The 19,707-nt window shown below is 39.3% G+C and overlaps 1 protein-coding gene across 2 annotated transcripts; it reads right to left on the bottom strand.

The window, feature by feature from the left end:
- Window positions 1-1,286: 1,286 nt before the first annotated feature.
- On the bottom strand, window positions 1,287-14,930 carry LOC307255950 (AP-1 complex subunit mu-1). Of its 2 annotated transcripts, none has more exons than XM_080034781.1 (12): window positions 14,747-14,930; window positions 13,755-13,911; window positions 13,225-13,292; window positions 12,970-13,100; window positions 12,184-12,331; window positions 11,487-11,613; window positions 11,032-11,171; window positions 9,097-9,168; window positions 8,681-8,839; window positions 7,901-8,026; window positions 2,593-2,668; window positions 1,287-2,178 (listed from the first exon to the last, which is right to left on the bottom strand). In XM_080034781.1, the coding sequence occupies exons 1-12, from the start codon at window positions 14,786-14,788 to the stop codon at window positions 2,156-2,158; spliced, it is 1,269 nt and encodes a 422-aa protein (XP_079890907.1). In that variant the 5' UTR covers window positions 14,789-14,930; the 3' UTR covers window positions 1,287-2,155. The 2 variants fall into 2 exon arrangements, with proteins under 2 accessions (XP_079890907.1, XP_079890906.1); XM_080034780.1 differs by having other exon boundaries at window positions 11,032-11,174.
- Between the last annotated feature and the right edge of the window lie 4,777 nt (window positions 14,931-19,707).

Genomic DNA, 19,707 nt, shown 5'->3' on the forward strand with positions numbered 1-19,707 from the left:
ACGACTTTGGGTTAGAGATGCTTAAATTCCCATGTAGTTAAAATGGCTGTATGAATAGACAATCGCGTCAAAATGTCCTTGATCCAGAACCGGAACTCTCTTAACACCGGGCTGTTTAAGAGGCCGTAACTTTAATCTGGTCCTTAGTGGGAGTTATATTATCCAGTCTCATACCTGACAGTCAGATTACAGACAGATAGGACGAGACTTCACACGCAAAGCAGCAATCGATCTTACTCAGAGACTAAGTCTAGAAAGCAGCAAAAAGTTCAATGAAACTTTATGTATCTCTAAAGATCACATGGTGCTTTTTTATACAAATGCATCAGATTAAGCAAGTCTTGTTTTCTCACTCTCACTGGTTCAGTTGAGACAGGAAAATGCTGCTAGAAAAAGTATTATTGTAATAATTAGGCCGTTATCTCAGAAATTTTCATATGCTGCAGAACAAAATGTCTGGAGGGAGAAAAAGAGATTCAGCTCACGATAAGAACATAACTAAAGCTGCCCACGCATTTTGTTTAGAGGCAGGTTAACTCTAAACTTGATCTTGATGGCTATCGATCGCAGACACTGGAAGCTAATTTACAAAGCGCTCACAGCTGTCTCAACAAAAACAGGTGCTTGCACGAAGAATCCCTAGAAAGAAAAAGAATGTATCTCATTGCAACATACTGTAGATGATAGGATCAAGTACATCATGTGATAAGTTATAAGAAGAAATTCAACTTTTCAGGTGACTTGGACTCAACTTTCAGGACTTTCAGGCGACACACACAGACAAACACACACCTCAGTCCCCTTGCAGGACAAACTTAAGGCATGACCTCATGCAGGACCACTTCAGCCTGGCTTGGCATGAACAATAGCTAGTCTGTGCCGGTCCATCCTACGTTGCCTCTCTCAAGCATGTCTGCGACCGTTGACCACAGCTTGAGTCACATCCTTCCCAGCTTTCCTGTATGTTTACGGAGGGCTGGCGTGCTATTGCCTATGATGATATCACAGGGTCTTGGGTATTAAGAGTTGCACTGTCTATGAAAGACCTCCAGGATGAGGTGGAAAGAACCATCCAGGGTTTGCTACAACCACAAGCCTGATACAGGAAACCCCCCTCCCATGTGTGTGTGTGTGTGTGTGTGTGTGTCTCTCTGCAGTTTTCCGCTCTATTCAGCATTCCTCATTGGTCTGTGTGGGACAGGTGCCTGTTGCACACGACACTCAGACAGCTCACTGCGATGACTGCAGTGACATCACACGCAAAATGACGCAAGGATACCATGGAACAGTTTTCTCTAAATAGACATTTAATGATTTGAAACAGTGTGGTTACAGACGACAGGGAAAAGGGAAACAGGTGTTTGGAGTGGAAAAAGAGGGATTTTCAATTGCTATTCTGTTTACCGTGCAACTTAAACGCACCGCACTTCATGTTTGCTGCAAAGCTGAATGTCAAAAAGGAGTCCAAAGTCAAACTGAGGAATAAAAAGCACAACAGCGATATGAGATGGCATTGCTATTGCACGTATCAATGGCATCATATGTAATGGAGGTGATAATAAAAAAAATAAAATAAAAAAAAGGAGGACAACTTGGCTTTTTAATTTACAGATACCAAACAAATAACACTGAATTGAAGTTCATTACAATGTAACAAATATATACAGATAATCAACAAATAGGAATTGTGGCAGAACAAAGCAGCTTCATACGATATAACAGACTGACCAGAGAGTGTGTTCTTATTAACCTGTGTGGAGGCGATTACAGTAACTTTTAATGAGATTTGTAACATACTCTTTGAAACCACGTGACCCATTGTGATAGATTGTGCACATCTCTGCACTGTACGAGTTGGGTGTAAACATCACTCCTGCTTTCCTTCTCCGCGCTCACATTTAGGAGCCACACAGTGGAACATAATTACTTTGTTTTTTCTTTATCTCCTAAACCTTGTCTAACTGAAGGCTCCGTCTAATATTTGCATTGATCAGGAATTAATATAACTTCAACAACATACAAAAACAAAACAAAACAAAAAGTGGATGCTGACAGTCGTGTGGTCTCATGAAGGACACCTGCCATTGATAGCACATTAGCGGCTCGACTCCACCCCCTCTGATTTCCACCTGCCTAGTGCCGGCGGAGGCGCCGCCTACTGGGTCCGGAGCTGGTAATCTGAAGAGGAAATGAACAAGACTTAATCAAATGGACAAAGAAAAAAAGAGCGAATCGAAGAGAAATCAAGCTGGAGGCAGCTGATGCTTTCCACCCAGAATGAATGGAATACAAAGGAAATGAGATGAGGATGTTTGGCAATTAGTGGCAACATTAGCAAAAAGACCCAACATGTGCAACCTTGGTAAACTCAGTATGAAAATCAGGGAACCTCAAGAAAAAACTAAAAGTTCACTTTCTCACATTTCGCAGGACATTGCCACATTGCCTCATGTTCTGAAATTGTATCCCCTTTTCATACAACTTCATCAGTTCAAGGCTGGTTCCCACCACATTGCACTGGATTGCCCAACTGTTGCCTAATAACTGCACATATGGGCACTCTGTACAAGCACTACTGAACTCTTAACCTACCTCCATTTTGGGTGATGTAGCGCACCCATGGCAGGGCCTGATATCCACTCTTCTCAATGATCTTCAGGTAACGCACCTGCCAAGTGAAACCAAAGCATGAATGACTTGTATGATGATAACAAATACAAACAAAAGCAGACTACGAACGATCTGTACAACAATGAATTCTAAAATATGAATTTGTTTTGCTTTGCACATCAAAGCAGACAATTTACAAGGTAATACATTTAAAACATGTTCCATCCAAAATCTAGACTTAACCTGTGCAGGTGGGGCTGGAGCCCATCCCAGCATGCACTGGGAGAGAGCCAACTAAAATATAAACAGATTGCCAACTGTGGGAAATTTTGAGCCGAAAAATCACCTACAATGACCTTCATGTCTTTGGACTTTGGAAAATACTGAGTGCTGGAGCATCCAAAAGAAACACACGCAGAAGCAAGAAGAAAAACTAAACTAACTGTAAACTACACATACAAAGGTCCGAGCCAACAGGTTTGGAAACCACCACTTCAAACCAGCACGTTCTGAGATTTTCAAAAGTGACAAGATTAAGTATACTTACATTCATTTTTTGAGTGTGCTGTTGATGTACACTATTTTCCCATAACGAAAGGCACAAATAGGGGGTGGTACTTCTATATACTGTATAAATTGTATTGAAATGTATGTTGATTTCTTGAATAATAACTTTTTGGGATTTTTGCATGCAGTAAATAGTGTATAACATTATTATGGATTGTGACATAAAATTGGGACACGGCATTCATTATTTTAAGGAGAGAGATACCAAAATAATTTCAGAGCCACCTTTCATATTTGATACTAAAAAGAGTTTTGATCCAAGTTCTCCTTTAAGCTTTCAGCATGCTGCAGGTTGTAGTAAGAGTGGTGTTGTTGATGAGGAAGCACTAGTATGAGTCAGACTGAGAAGAGGGAACTAGATACAGAACAGCTTTCAAGGGACATACAAAATCAATTTACATAACTGTAAGAAAAAAAGGTACATCAGCATAATCCAGATACAACTTTCACAAGGCATTAACTGATATTTCACCAGACCAGTGTTAGCACAGAGACCAATTTCGAGAAGACGCTCTAAAAATATCCAGCCATCATGACCATCACTGAACATGATTGCACAGGGTTCTTTCCCAGTCAGGTGGGGGAAAAATACACACTGCAAAAAGTTAGAGTGAATTATAGTGACTTGTTTATTAAAGTTGAAATATAACTTATTTTCTTTGAATAATCCTTTCTATCAAAATTGAACTGCAATGCCATTGATAACTCACTTCTATGTGGTACGTCATTTCAGCGAGTGGTAGCAATCTTTCGGTGTATGCGACTGAAAAATAATTACAGACATATCTTTCATACTTCATTGAGCTTTTTCACAAAGAAAAAAAAAACTGATCATACAAATTAATGGAGATGAGAGTGTGGCCATTTTAAGGCTGACACGACCCCTCTCTCTCTCTGGGAGATTTTAGTGTCTCCATCCTGTCGGTTCCCAGCAGAAAGCGAGACAGACAGGGCAAGAATTTGTGGGTCGAGTGGCGGCGGGCACTTTGGTAGTGTCCGCCTTGTTATTACCTTCCACTACACAGTGAGGTCAGAGAGAAAGAGAGAGCGAGAGAGAGGGGGGAGAGAGAGAGAGAGAGAGAGAGAGAGAGAGAGAGAGAGAGACATGGCCACCAGACACATGACGACAAACACATAGACGCGGGATCACCGAGTTTGCCGGCGCAGCACTTCTCCCCGAACCCAAGCAGCCAAACGTGCTGTCGGCCTGACCGTAGGTACGCAGTCAGCAAAACGCCACCAAAAGCCATCCTCCGCAAAATATCATTATGGCTTGTAAGATGAAAAGGGGAAAAGGAGGATGTTTGTTGTATAATCGCTTGGTAAGTACAGACTACATGTGTGGTCTGGATTTATCAGGCTTTAGGCCCCCAAAAAACGCCTCTGCCATTTTGTTTGGGTTCCCCAAAGACATCACCTTAAGAAGAGAGATTTGAAAACGTAACAACAGTTCTGCTCCGCTTGCCACTTGGGCCAAAGTGTGGGGTTACTCCATATCTAGTTAAATTTACAAGGTGGCGTTACGTGCATCATACACACTTCACTTGTGCTCTCCCGTACACTTAGTGGTCGAGTTAAGAGGAACTTTCTCATGCTTTGATATTTACATGTGTCTAATTAAACTTGACGCCCTCTTCTCACACGTAGAGAGTGGTGTTACTGGCCGCATTAAGAGTCTGAGATCTAGTCTGCTTTTGCCCTGTAATAAGGGAAAGGCTCTTAATGGGTTGCCTCTGAGATGATGGGCCCACCACAGTGTGATTGCGAAAAACTCAGCAAAAAGCTTTTGGGTTGTAAGATAGTGGACGTACTGCGGAGGCCTACAACCCCAACTAGTGAACTGCTACAAAAATAAAGCACTCATCCTGATATTTAAGGTCCATACATGCAGATTCTGAATGTGGAAAAAAGGAAGTCCACTGTTGCCCTCATACATACATTCTCATACTAGCCTACGAGTTATTTTCTTTTATGAATTTAGAGTGGAAACTGCAAATCGTCTCGACTTTACAGTAGGTCACGTTTTGAGGTGTCACTACTAAAAAAGTCCCCAGGGTGCACTGTGGTTTTCAGAACCCGGCCTTTTCAGATGGCTTTCTTTCAGGAAGTAGCAATTTTAACTGAAGGAAATTCGTTCTTTACATTTAGCTCTTTTTCGGTGAATTCAACAGATGTGAGGACCTTGTGCTCCAATCAGTTGAGATGTCCATTAATGGTTTAAGTGGTATTGCTATAAATTTGACAAAAAATGAATATTACATTGTAAAACAAAGTGTCCTGATAAGAAACTGTTCTCAATATTTTCAATGGCATATTACCAGTATTCAGTTGTTTACTTGATCTAATCAGAGCTTTTGTGGTAATTTTTCTAAATTAGTTTAATGACTCTTTTAAAACCGTGATCATACTTTTTAAACAGGCAATATTAAATGAATATCAATATATTAATTAATTATTACATTTATAATTAATATTCTTATGTTATTAACCAACATATTTTATTCTGGTTTTAAGGATTCCATGGTCCTTACAAAGAGGTGTGTAAACACATGATTTCATTGTTATGGAAGGGATAACTGCAGGTGCACTTTACTGTAAATAAAATGAATGTTTACTATTAATTTACATCTAGACTGTTTGGATAGGCTTATGATTCAACAAAATGTTCGATGCTTAAAGGAAGTGATGCAAAAATATATTTGTGTTTGGTTGGGAACATAAAAGAGTTAGCTCTCATTTTTAAAAAGGATATTCGGTTTTAATGTATTCGAAGCGACTCCACACACATGCCTTTGTTGTTTCATTCTTACTAAACGCACACTTGCTTTTATTTGAGCATCTTTTCTTTATGGATTTGTCAAAGATTGGAAATGAAGGAAGGCAGATAAGATTATATCTACCAGCTGCCAAATTAACTTGGAAAATGACAAGCATTCTTATACTGCCAAAACCGCCCCAATTAAGTGTATTATATTTTTCAATTAACTGGGGTTTGAGCTTCTTGTTTCCGAGTGGGCTGTATCATTTCCCTTCAACTTAATAACGTTTTATTGACCGTCCTAGGAAATGTGGAGAAGCTGAAAAATATGCTCTCATAAATGAGAGTTATACGGAACAAAGTATTACAAGTGAACAAGTAAATGAAAGTGTGTTAGAAGGAGAAATTCAGGCCCCCGTCAGTTAAAAGTGTCATGCTGATTGTTATTAAAGTTTTATGAAAGGAATTGTATATACTATTTAATGGCTTATACGGTTGTAAACATATTTTTTTGCTGAATGACTAATGCCTAGCTGCTATGGTGTGTCTGCAAACACACCATAAGATTGTGTATGTATCAGGTCTCATTTGGGTAATATTATTTCATAATCAATATTGTATGTTTGGTTTGAGGAATTAACTACGAATTGATTGCAGTTCATACCAAACTGATGGGAACTGAATATTTTCACAAACATTGAAAATCTGAGGGAACTGTATATGCAGACCTGAGAATCAAAAAAGCTTTCAAAGTGAACTATGAGGTTTATACACACAATCTACTGATGATGCATTATTAAGCTATGATGGCCCATCATTTTAAAGTCTTCTAAATCTAAATAAATCGTCTTCTTGCTACTTAAGGCAGTGGCATCGATCACATGTCCTATGTTCCTAGAAAACAAGTGTTTAAATAAATGCACCAGTATTTTACAACTGCAGGTTGAGATCACTTGAGATTAATGTTGCTTTAGATAATAAAGCACAATGTCAAATGAGATATCCTGAATGTTACACTTGGGGTGTAATAGTGTAAATGTACCTGTGTGGAAAACACTCTTTATTCCTCCCGGGCTATAATATGATATTTTCAAATGGAGTTTGTCAGGTTGCCATTGTTTCCTCACATCAAGACATGGGGAAACTTTATATCGTGTTATTGTGGCGCTACACATATAATCACAGGACAACTGTGATTATACAGCAAGTGCAGCACATCTGTGTAACTGTGCGGTCAGCAAGAATTCTCATCCAAACATGAAGGAAAAACATTAGCTTCTCTCCCAGTTTCATGGGAATCACAATCAAAATCCAATGAATCTACTTACCTAAAACTAAGGGGGACATTTCCTATCACTGTGATTAACATGAAGGCAAAGGGCCATGTCCAGGACTAAGTTGATGAGCAGTTGCTTCATTGTTTGTTCAAGAGTAGATTTTTTTTCTCTCTACCACAAAAGGAGTCTCACAGTGTAACAGTGCTCACTCACTGCCCCCTGTGGCCAAACGCAGGACTAACATAAATTGTTTAAATTCCTGCTCTAGAGAGAGAGAGTACATTTGACAGACACAGCTATGTGCCGTAAATTCTGATGACAGAGGAACAACAGAGAACCACAAGATATTTAGACTATGTACACACACATGCATTCATTCATTTGCACAAGACGATAATTAAACAGCAGGTGCACGTCACATTAGTTTGAATAGGCTTCCAGGTGGGTCACTACTGAAGAGGAATTATAAACACAGTTTGACCCACTGTAAACAGATTCAGCACATATTTCTGTGATAAACACTTTCTCTCTAGCCATGTGCTGCTGTGAGTATATGTTTGTCAAATGACTCTTAGAACAATTTGCAAGCAGTGATAGACAGAAGTAGTTTGTTTGCCGTGTGTGTGTGTGTGTGTGTGTGTGTGTGTGTGTGTGTGTGTGTGTGTGTTTGTGTGTGTGTGGGAAGTACCTGGATGCCTGAAGTGGTGAAGTATGGGATCTCAAACTTGACACTGATTGGTGGCTTCCCCTCCTTGTCTTCAGCCTCTACGCTCGGCAGGCCGAAGTGGGCTCGCATCAGATACTCCTTTCCGCCCTGGGACAAGTCACAACACAAACACTATAGTTCTCTGGAAACTTAATGGGTTCCACCAAGTTACATATATATTTTTTAAACATTAACTATTGGACAAATGCAGAAACTGACAGTCAACCCAATACAACCCAAAACCTATTACTTAAAGGCCCTGTAAACCCAAATCCACAAAAATCCTTAGTAAGTTACATGAAAGTAATCATCTAAATAGAGTTAGAGGCATATTTATAAATGCAAATTAAAGATATTGTCATTAAGGTTTGATAAACTTTAAAAAAATTAGATGAGGTGGGCTATGTTCTGGTTCTTCTGATACAGTAAGTAGTTTGAACCAATCAAGGCAGTTCTCTGCCTAAACATTCTATGAAAACAATGAATGTTGCCCTGGAGACTGTTTGATACGGACACGCCCACACAGTCCTGTCAAATGGTTTAGCTTGTTCACAGTGAAAAAGCAGTTTTTTGAACAAAGTTTTACAATATTAATGAACATTTATTTTCAATCAGATTTTCGTGAAAACTTGTGAAGACTTTGAAATTATGTATTGATTTTTAGTATTATAGACCAGGTTTCCACAGGCTTCAGAAAGAAAAGATTCAAGTCATGTTCTACCCATCTGTAAGTATAACTCATGAGTCATGGTTTGTGCTCACAGGGAAGGACTTGATGGACCAGACGATCTCGCTGGCCTCAGGCACCCACTTCACGCTGCCCACTGTGGTCTTGAATTTGGGTGAGTCAGCGTCCGTTGGCACAGGAATGTGGATCTCCACGTTGTTGGCCGTGGAACGCCTCTTGAACTGACTCTTTGCCTGAGACGAGAAACGAGCACGTCAAGTTTAACAAGGTGACCCGCCCAAACAGGGCATTAGACCAGTATTAAATGGGATTTTCCACACGTGTGAAAATACACAATATTACAAAGACATCATGACAATATTGTTATTCTTCGCTGGGATGGTTGGCATACCTGGAGCCAGTCTGAACCGCATTAACACCGACTCAAGTTTCTTTGCACACGTTTGACAACATCAACCATGCTGCTATGACATGACATGAGGTGACTTACCTTGATCATGTACTCGATCCGACTGTGAGAGTGTTTCTCGATGACAGATTCGATCCAGATCAAGGGCTTCACCTAAGATTTAAAACAACATGCATATTTACATCACTGTCTGTCATTTTTAACTGGCTCCATTACATTTAAAGGTGTCAGTGTCGATAACACATGACACTGTCGTCACCTGGTGGAAAGCACATGTTACTACAATGAGAACATTGAGGAAAAGGACAAACATTTGCTGTTCAAACTATCACCAACAAAAATGGATAACAAGCCAATAGTCATGGACCCAAATTTGCATGATATGGAATTAAAGGAAATATAGGGGAAATTATGGATCTTTTGCCTATTTTATTCATATAACTAGGCACTTGTAGACTGACAATAACCAATGTTTAAATGTCAGTCACTTAACAATGCTTTTCTTGGGCGGCCAATTCTAAATTTGTCGGTGGTAGTTGCCAGTAGCTACAACTGCAAATACATCTGCCCCACTGTACTACTTCCCTTCTCACAAGCTTACTGGAAAAACCCTGTTGTGAAACATTTATTGAGAATTTCTTTAAGTTTAAACTTTTTGTAACCTAACGTACTTGCCTTAAGCCTCCTAGATTAGTCATTATATATGATCTTCCGCCCCCTCACATGACTATGCTTTTGGTATTTCACAAGCTTGTAACTTGGTCGTTTTTTTTTTTTTTTTTTCATATTCAAGCAATCATGTTGAGTGAGATGCATTGCTGCCCCGGAAGTAGCCTACATGCATAGCATTAAAGTTATAGCCTATTAACAGCAGCAGTAGGTGTGTTGTAATACATAGGATTAATTCACACTTGACAGTTCCCCCCGACACCAATAGCAGAGTCAATGGTCATCTTTTGACTGTTAATAGTAATTGATAGAATGTATATAGTGCTTTATTGGAGGTCATTCAAAGACACTTAACATCATACATATAGAAAATCATACTTATAGAAAAGGAAAACAAATTACAGACAAATTAAAGATAAGGTTTGGAATGGAGTCAGGTGTAATTATGCTTTCTTAAAGAGGTGAGTTTTGAGTTGACTTTTGAATGAGTTTATCTTGTCTGAGCTGCTGATGTTTGGAGGGAGGGAGTTCCAGAGGGTTGGGTGCAGTTACGTAAAATGCTTAATGTCTGAGTTTAAAAATGCGTCATGTCACTTTAGACTTATTTGTAACACTTATTTTTTTTAGATAACGCATATTTCAATAAATAAAAAGTTCCTGTACACCCATCGACAGTAACAAGTATTTATTTATATTTAAGAGTTCAAAAAAGTATTTTTTTTTCAATATATATTTTGGGGATTAAAAAAATAATAATCGGCCGATTTAATCGTTATCGTAATTTTTCTCTGAAAATAATCAGCATCGGCAATCAAAAATCCATATCGGTCGGGCCCTAGTTAGGAGTTTTGTGTATATTGTGTAAATATTTGTCTACTGACATCTTTGCTCAATATAAGCCTCCAAAGAGCCTCTAACATTTACTGATTCTAAAATATATCAACCAGAATATCAGGAGTCAAGAATGGACATTCTGGTCAGCTGTTTTACATATGGGCAAATGTTAACGAACAGAACAAAATTAAACGTGGTATACCATATGTGCTGTGTCATAATATTAGTTTATACCGTGGTGTATGTCCATGAGTCAGCTGCTTTTACCACAGTTTATTTAACACACTGCTACTTTGACGATATAGAATTAAAGGACAATTCTTGTACATTTTAACCTTGTGTATTTCCCATGAATATAAAAGTCTGAAAAGTCTAACTAAGTCAACAACTGTGCTTTGATTTGGTGCTTTTGATTTCACACCCTTCTTCTATGGATCAGTATATCTAACCATCAGCCCCTGTTGTCAGAATCCCCAGTTGGCTGGAGTGTGTGTGATCCACAGTTCTACTCACATGAGTGTTGAGGCGGTAAGACATGAGCTCAAACTCTCCGTCGGGAGGAATGAAGGAGATGGTGCGGTCGTTCTCAAAGCGAGACAGACGCACACACTGGTGAAACTTCACATCTTCCAGCTCCACTGATTTACTCTTCCCTCCTTTGTGAGAAGACAGGATGCATTTTGAAAGGAGGGAAAACACAGGAAGAGTGTTTATGCAATGCATTAACTAACATAAATCAGGCCAAGGTTAAACTTTGTTTGCAAATGACTTGCTAGAGTTTTTCTGATCAGCATGACTTAACATGGATATGGCGTATGTATGACACAGGACAATACAATGAATGCCAGAAAAAATCGTCCAATTGCAACTTATTTTATCATTTGAAAGTGAATTATTATCCAAACGTCCATTAATCAGCTCGAATAACACAATATGACCAAAGTCTTAGGTCATAAGAGAGAACTCACGTCCAGTGTTTTCAAACAGAACCTTGTCGTTGAGGCCGAGCCGCAGCTCAGGCATTCCCGACAGGAAGACACGCATCTTGATGGAGCCAACGATCTCACTGCGGAGAACATTACCATTGGCACTAACCTGAAAAACACAGAGATGGCAAGTGTCAGTGGGACACAGAGGGGAATGAGAAAGCGTGAGCCAATTAAAGAAAGCACTTAAAGCAGGTCTTGACTATAAGAGCCTATTAGAGCCATGGGAGAGTAAAAAAAAAATAGGACGTTTTTTCTTTTCTCATTATGCACTTTGAGAAAAAAGCTGAAATGTTTATAATTAAGTTGAAATGTTGAGAGTGAAGTTGAAATACAATATCGTGAATAGAGTCGAAAAGAGAAGAATAAACTTGACAGTTCAAGACCATGGTAAAGTTGGCAAGATTTTGACAGATTTCAACCTCTGGGAACCAATAACTGAATAGCAAAACTTTATTTCAAACACAAACAATGCTTTTTTTCCTCAAAGTTCTGAATGAAAAAAATTAAAAATGTGCTCATTTTCTTTATCTCTTCCTTGGCCCATAAACTCTTCCTTAAAATACAGCAACATCGGCGAGCTGTTGTTGTGACAAACACAGGGGAGGAAGTTTACAATCACTTGTGTCTGGCATTCCTTGAGCAAACGCAGCGATTCTAAAAGGAGGAGAGTTCCTACCAGGAGGTTGACTGACTCAATGACGTCCAGGAAAACCTCGTTCTTCCTGTACTTGATGCCCTCTGATCTCCATGACACAGCGTTGGTGACTGTTGCCGGGGGCCGCGGGGCGCCAGTGTCTAGCTTGTGCCCCTCCTGGGTTATGTATCTGTGGGACAAGAAAAACGTAAACATTGAGAAAAGGGGAAATCTACCGTCTGCTGTGGCGACTTCCCAGAATGCATTAAAGGAGAACAGAGAGACGCCATGGTTACTGAAGGGGAGGATGGTGTGACTTATTTATTGCAGTACTACTGGGGGAAATCCAGAGTTAGCTTGCTGTTGCTACATGTCCGGGTCAACCAAAGTCCTGTAAGTCATTTACAGTATGGCAGGGAAATATAAGCTCCTTCTCAAAATGACAAAACCTGATTAAACTCCTACACAACAACCTATAAAAGAACAAAAAAAATTGTCTTAACACTGTGTGCTACACTGGTTAGCAGAAACATGAGGACGTGTCATGAAAACTTAAACTTGAAGAAATAGATCAACAGATACCATACATGTGTTAATTTAAGATTCTCAACTGTCAACGATTGCAGAGTTTGTATGGTTTGTTTGCTTTTGTTGGGTTTCATATAATTGTTAACAGAATGAATGTAGGTTTTTTTGATTGCTTGTCAGACATTTGGGTTCTGCGAAACACTGCTGAGCAATAGCTTTTTGGGTGTTTTAAGATTTGTTGCATCTCTGATTAACGTATAGAAAGTACTTTGTAGTGACACTGCAGTTGAGGACACTCACTCTTGCAGAATCTTGCTGTCGGTGGTCTGAGGGTAACCAAAGTCCATCAGCTCGTCCATCAGCTCGTATATGATGACAAAGTTATCTCTAATGCTCTCTTCCTCCAATTCTTTGAAATACTCCGAAAAAACCTGGAGAAAAAAAAATGCTGCTTAAAATACTGTTCTTCCATGACTGTTATTACACAGTTTATAGCTTTGTTAGTTTTCTTTATAATCTAAAAAAAAAAAAGCATGAAAACGCATTCAATCCCACCTGGACAATTTTGTACAAGAAGGAGAACACCAGCGAGACGCTCGCGTTTTTCTTGGATGTTGCAACCACTGATGTGACGTGTGTTAAGAATTTTAGCTACAAGAGTTGAAAATCCAAGCAGCACACAAAAAGATACACTAATGGGGTAGACAAGACTGAAACCACTAGTCGAGAACTTTGTATTTGGCATTTGTGCAGGTGTCGAAGTCCAGAGCTGCAACACACCGTCAGACCTGAATATTCACACCACCATGTTTCACTGAACATTATCTCTCTCCTATCTTTGTCTTTATATATTAATAATATTATTACAATTTTTGTACCAAGGAGTTTTAGTCACAAATTTGTCTCAAAATTGGTCTTAAACCGTCTTTTAAAATGTTTCTTAATCCTCAAACTTTCTGATTACTCCCAAGTGTAATGTTACATTTGTTAAATAATTTCAATGTGGTTTCAGACTTTTGGACCCCACAGTAAGTGTTGACAGGTTGCTTCTGTACCAATATAAACATAGAGAAATCTAAGGATACAGTAGAGGTTATTGTGTTTGATCCACATGAAGCGGACTCCTCCGTGGGCCAGGATGGGAGAGAGCGTACCCTCCTCCTCTTTGTCCATCAGGAGCGTCATGAAGTGCTCGATCTCCGACATGTCCACATCGCCACGGTAGTTTCGACATACCAGGACCTGAGAGGAACGGAAGGGATTAACACAATTTTTTAAATCGGTGTAACTGAATGTTAGCAACATGTATTTCAGTTATATCAGGGTTAAGAATTAAGACTTTTTTCAATGCCACTCCAAATGTAATAGTTAGTTACATGACTTTTTTGGTTGAGTGATGATCTACTTCAAATGTTTTGTTTTTTTATTTGGTTTGTCATTATTTTATGTCATGCCATTCAAAATACACAACTAAAACACCCAAAGTATTGTGTATTTTAAATCACCCAGGGGCCCCAGTGATGCACACACACACCTCAACCTTACCTATCCTCTCTTCAATTCAGCCTATAAGTAGCTGCCTGGTCTATGATGCACTTGTAACTTTAACTGTTGTATAATTCAATTAAACGTGATGCAGCAATAACCAAATGTTGAACTAGAGGCTTCTTAAATGCAAAGCATCGCCATACAAAGAGTTGAAAACAGATTCATAGGTGTATAATACAAAATACAAATGCTTTGCATAAAACGAGGCATGAAAATGGATTTTTTTCCCCCCCAAGCGGTTTAAGTTTCCTGCTGCTAACAGCTGGTCTCATATTTCGTTATATTTCTTATCGCTACGTGGCCTAGTGTTTTTTTTATTTCACCCATCGGATGAAACCAACCCCTTTGTTCAGGTGCAACATTAAGTCTTACAATTCAAAAAAAAGTCAAACACTTAACAACGCTTGTGAATATCTGCCGACACAATAGCTGAACCTGCTGCAGATTTGGCCACATCATAATCTGTCAGTGAGGAATGTGCTAGCCGTGCTAATGTTAGCTTAGCATTGCAACAGTCCAGTTATCTTACCTTTCCTTTTAAATCCAAGACATACACCGCACTTGCAGACATCTTGAACTAATTTACACGAGCTTAGTTCAGCTCGTCACCAGTACCGTATTGATAATGTTTGATAATAATAGCTATTGCAGGGTAAAATCAAAGGACAGACTTTCATTCATAATACTAAAGAGGAAAGCTAGCTACCCTTCCCTTTTTTTGCAGCACCACAAATTCCCCTAACGAGTGCCCCCTGCGGGGCCGGAGGATGTAGTAACACAAGTCCATAAGAAGAAGAAAAAAAAACACATCACTTGCAGTTCTTTTAAATTTCTCTCATTCTTTTTCGTAATTCCTCATTCTTTTTAGTAAAAAGTCTATGTTGAAAAATGCTAGATAATACATTTCCTTCCCTACATGAGCAGCATGGGGAAATGCAACGTTTATTCATGATATATTTAGAAAACAATGCACGGAAGTCCCAAGTTTGTATTACTTTATTGCACACATGCATACAAAAAAATCAAACAATTCTTGGTAAAAGTTTGTTTCTGTCTGTCATCAACCCTATGTTTGTCTTATAGCGCCCCCTATTGGGTGAATAGTTAAATGCACTAGATCACTTTATCACTAGAATCACTAAACAGATTTAAGGCATAACTGATATTATATAATCAAATGAACCAATACATATCATATTAAAATATGAAAGAAACCAATAAATTATGAAAAAGGACAATAACTCACATCTCGTTGAGTTATGTTATGACAGTTTTTATAGGAGAATATGTTCCCAAGAGTATTTCCCTCCTGTGACCCTTTTAGTGTTTAATGTCACATTCATTTTGCCACCAATGTCAGTCCTCCTGCCCCTCATTCAATCACATACTGCCTGCAGGCTCAGCAACTATTGAATAACGCTACACTCAAGATAAACATTACACACTGACCTACCATTACATACCTTTTGTGAACATCTCATTACCAAACTTTGAGCTTTCTAACATATTTTTGTAACCTGGCTGCAGGAATATGCTCCAATTCAGCCTCAGGAGCATCAGTGAGGTCCGTTACTGATAAGGCCTGGCTCGCAGTCTGTACTCTATAGTTCGTCCTATGGCGTTTAATGGGTTGTGTATCAAAGCTCTGTGTAGGCCTGTTAGCTTCTTCCACACCAAACTTGAGCCCCATTTCTTTATGGATTCCACTTTGGAAAAAGGGCATTGTCATGTTAACAGGGAAGGGCCTTCAACAAATTGTTGCCACATGGTTGGAAGAACACTATTGTCTATTATTGAAACCCAACCTCACACATCAAAAAGACACAAAGTCAGTTACACCAATTCTATCATAATTATAAAATAATTCATACTTAGGAGGGTGTGTGGACAAGCCTGGAGATGCACATTTGGTAAAGATAATATATACCTTTTTGGATATTGTTTGTATAAAATATTCATCTTATCTAAAATAACAAAATCTTAAATAAAACCGGTCAGTCTTTATATCCTGCAGAAAAACCAGAATCATCAATGGTTAATCAATGGCTAAAAAGCTTCTCAAGCTGCCTGGCTGTGGCAAAACTGTGGCATATGCTGCTAAAGACCGGTAATAAACAGTCCAAATAATATAGGGACACTTTATTCCCTACCTGGAATCCAAATTACCCAACCAACTCTGCTCATTCTGATGAAGAAGTGAAGCTTATGCATGTGAGAACGATGTACTATGATTATTCATATTTTGTTGGTTGTTTGTTTTCTCTTTTTCCTTAATGATAGCTGTGTGTGAATCTGCATTTATCTCCTCATTTATTGTGGAAAAATTCAAACCAATACATGTACTCAATCAGAACATAAAAGTACATCAACAAGTTGAACTCAGATTTCCATCCAACTGCATTGTATTTGTGCAAATCTCCACCATCATAAGTGCTGATGTGAAAGTAGGCTGAAACTTAATGTAGCCTACTGCTAATCTCTCCGACTTTAACTGCTGACGTGCAAATCTTAAATGGCAGCCAAGCAACAGATACCGACTTCATTAGAGGCTTAAAGACTCCTGAAACATAAGCAGAAGCATTGCTGTTTGATATGTCTAAAAATAAACCACTTATTATTATGTCAGTGTGTTAAAATACACAAAGCTACTGTCATTATTGAAGTAGCGCAGGCTTAGCATTAAAATAACTTAGCCTGCTTAGGTACACTGAGCCAAACAGCTGGTACTTTACGCCTATGTGTATAGTGAACAGTGGCTGAGATGTGAGGTGATGAAGGATTAGAGATACAAGTGGACAAGTGATGTGTGACTGAACTGATAGACAGTTTGAGGAAAAAAAAACGAAATGTATGCATTGATATCTGATTAAAATATTTTATATATATTCACTATATAATTGAAGCAGATATGGGAAAAAAGTGTTTTATGTGTTAAAACTGACAAACCTTAGTGTTTATTTTATCTCCAAGATAAGCAACCTCCTTATGGCGTGAAAAGGCTTTCAGCACTGGAATAGTGCAAGACAACTGTGCCTCTTAAAAGTGAAGGATCAATGATCCCCTTGGCTGCTGAGATGGAGTGTAGACATTGTCAGAAGTCCTAGATACAACACGGCTGAGTTACAGGGCCAAATATAACAGACTGCGACTTCCCTCAACCACTTCCATGCACCATACACTGTGTGTGTGTGTGTGTGTGTGTGTGTGTGTGTGTGTGTGTGTGTGTGTGTGTGTGTGTGTGTGTGTGTGTGTGTGTGTGTGTGTGTGTGTGTGTTTGGTGCGGGCGTAGTTGGCTATGACTAGATGTGGTTGCATAGTTAATCGACGTGTTTGTGCAGAAGCCTCCAGGCTGGCGTGCTTGGGTTTGTTGTCCAATAGGCTTGTTTGAGTTGACTATGAGTCAGTGCATCACATAGGTGTTGCATAGTAGATAAGTCACAGGTGTTGCCAGAGCAAACTTTGGGTAATGTCAAATGTTCATTACTTTCTCCTTGGACCGACTACTGTGTTAAATAAGTTGTCACTGTCTAAATCTGGGGCCTGTCATTCAGTGGCAACATTTAAGAGAAACATCAGCGTCTACATATCACTTGAATGACATCAAGCCCTTAAGGCACTAAAACTGTACTGGTTTGTATTCTTCATGGCGGCGCTCATATAAACTCTTGATTTGTTCCACCATCCCCACGGCCATATTATTTATACTTTAGCAGGACTTTGACTCTACTCCCAAGGCGATCCTGTGGCTTTTGGGGGAGTTTTTACCATACAAGGAGAAGAGGAGTTAAGCTTGGTTTCCTGTGGGAGGGTTCTGATTTCTCTCACTCCGCATCTGATTCACTCTGTCTGTATGTCTCTCTCTCTCTCTCTCTCTCTCTCTCTCTCTCTCTCTCTCTCTCTCTCTCTCTGTTCTCCTCCCAGGTCTCCTTGCTGCTCACCGTCCAACCTGAACAAGTCAAAAGAATTTCATGAAAAGAAAAGCATCACTAAAGCCCTTCCAAAGTCAACATTTGTTACTTTAAATTGCCAGAATGGTGCCTGGAGAGATGTTTTATCATAACACTGTGTTCAGCCAGCATCCTGACGGCCCAAATAAGGCACACACACAGTCCACACTCGTTATCATTGTAGGTTGTGATGTAAGCTTGTGTAAGCTATCAAACTGCCACCACTTTCATAAACTTAGGCCAAAGAAGGATTCAGCTTTCCACCCCTGTTAAAAAGAGTTTTATTGGTCCACTTACAGTACCATTGGGCTCCATCTCTCAAAGAGGAGGGTGAAGATTTGTGTTGCTGCTGGCTTTCAATTTGGCAGCACAGTTACCAGGTTTTGTTTTACAAATCTATGTGATATGAAACAGATCTGATCCTAACCTGAAACCATATATTTCAGCCAAGATGACGTCTAATGGCTATTCTCAACTTCACCAAAAAAGAAGCATTATCTCAACGCATGAAGGAACATTTAATCTTTCCATCATGGAAAAATTCCAAATGTCTTCTTTGCAAGTATCGGTATAAGGAATAATATCAAAGCACACTATATTGGCGATGCAACATGAAAAACAAGAGATTCTATTTTATCCAGGTTTATCTTGGGATGTCACTGAACCGGCCACTGTACTCCTCGCTCTTCTTTGAGTTTCCTTGTAATCTTTATTTTTAGCCGGGACAGCTGGCACAGAAGAGTTGAAACACACACACACACACACACACACACACACACACACACACACACACACAAAAAACTGTTTGCATCTATTATTATTTGTAACATTTGCTTTATCATAAATTGATTTCTGATCGAAAGAGTGTTAAGTGAACAACATGCATGACCCAAAAAATTGTATGCCTGGAAGAGATCTCAGTAACACAAGTTTTAACCCTTAGTCAACAATGTTTTTTCACATCACACGCCTAATAAAGAGGATTTAATTGCAGCAGACCTGTGGTTTATGTCTGCACAGCTCCACTGTAAAGCCCCAGCTGCCTGGTGAAGCTCACGCACAGACAGCTCTTTCCCCAAATTTTCTTTGGCTGGATTGTTTTCCATACAGTTCTTTTTCATTCAGCAGCAGAATGAAAACTATGTCCTCGCCTAACCAACTCTGGTATTAACATCAATTTGAACATTCCTGAGTAAGAACACAGGCATATGGATATGCAGACCAACGGGGAGGAAAAAATGCACCTTCAGCAACTCATGTTACTAATGTGAACAATGTCCTTTTGATGTCTGAGAGCACTGAATTATTCTGCTTCATCTTATCTGCTACTTCTCCCCTGCTGCTCTTGACCAAAACAAATAGGGCTTCATCCAAATAAGGAGATGGGCGAGATGTTTCCAACACATCTACACATGGCTGTTCCTCCAAAGAACCCTCGAGAGAGATGAAGTGAAAATTAGGAGGGGGGGGGGGCACAACAACTTCTAGAGTAGCCAAAGTGGGGAGTGGCAGAAGGGGTAAACGGTGGGAAAGGGCTGTCACT

This window comes from Ammodytes marinus (assembly GCF_949987685.1).
Source record: "Ammodytes marinus genome assembly, chromosome: 9".
NCBI lineage: Eukaryota > Metazoa > Chordata > Actinopteri > Uranoscopiformes > Ammodytidae > Ammodytes > Ammodytes marinus.

Coding starts and splice junctions, on each gene's coding strand:
- LOC307255950 (XM_080034780.1), bottom strand. CDS start 14,788: ATGTCTGCAAGTGCGGTGTATGTCTTGGATTTAAAAGGAAAG. Junction 12,332..12,969: donor GACAGCAAGATTCTGCAAGA/GTGAGTGTCCTC, acceptor CTTGTCCCACAG/ATACATAACCCAGGAGGGGC. Junction 9,169..11,031: donor CTTACCGCCTCAACACTCAT/GTGAGTAGAACT, acceptor TTTAAATCTTAG/GTGAAGCCCTTGATCTGGAT.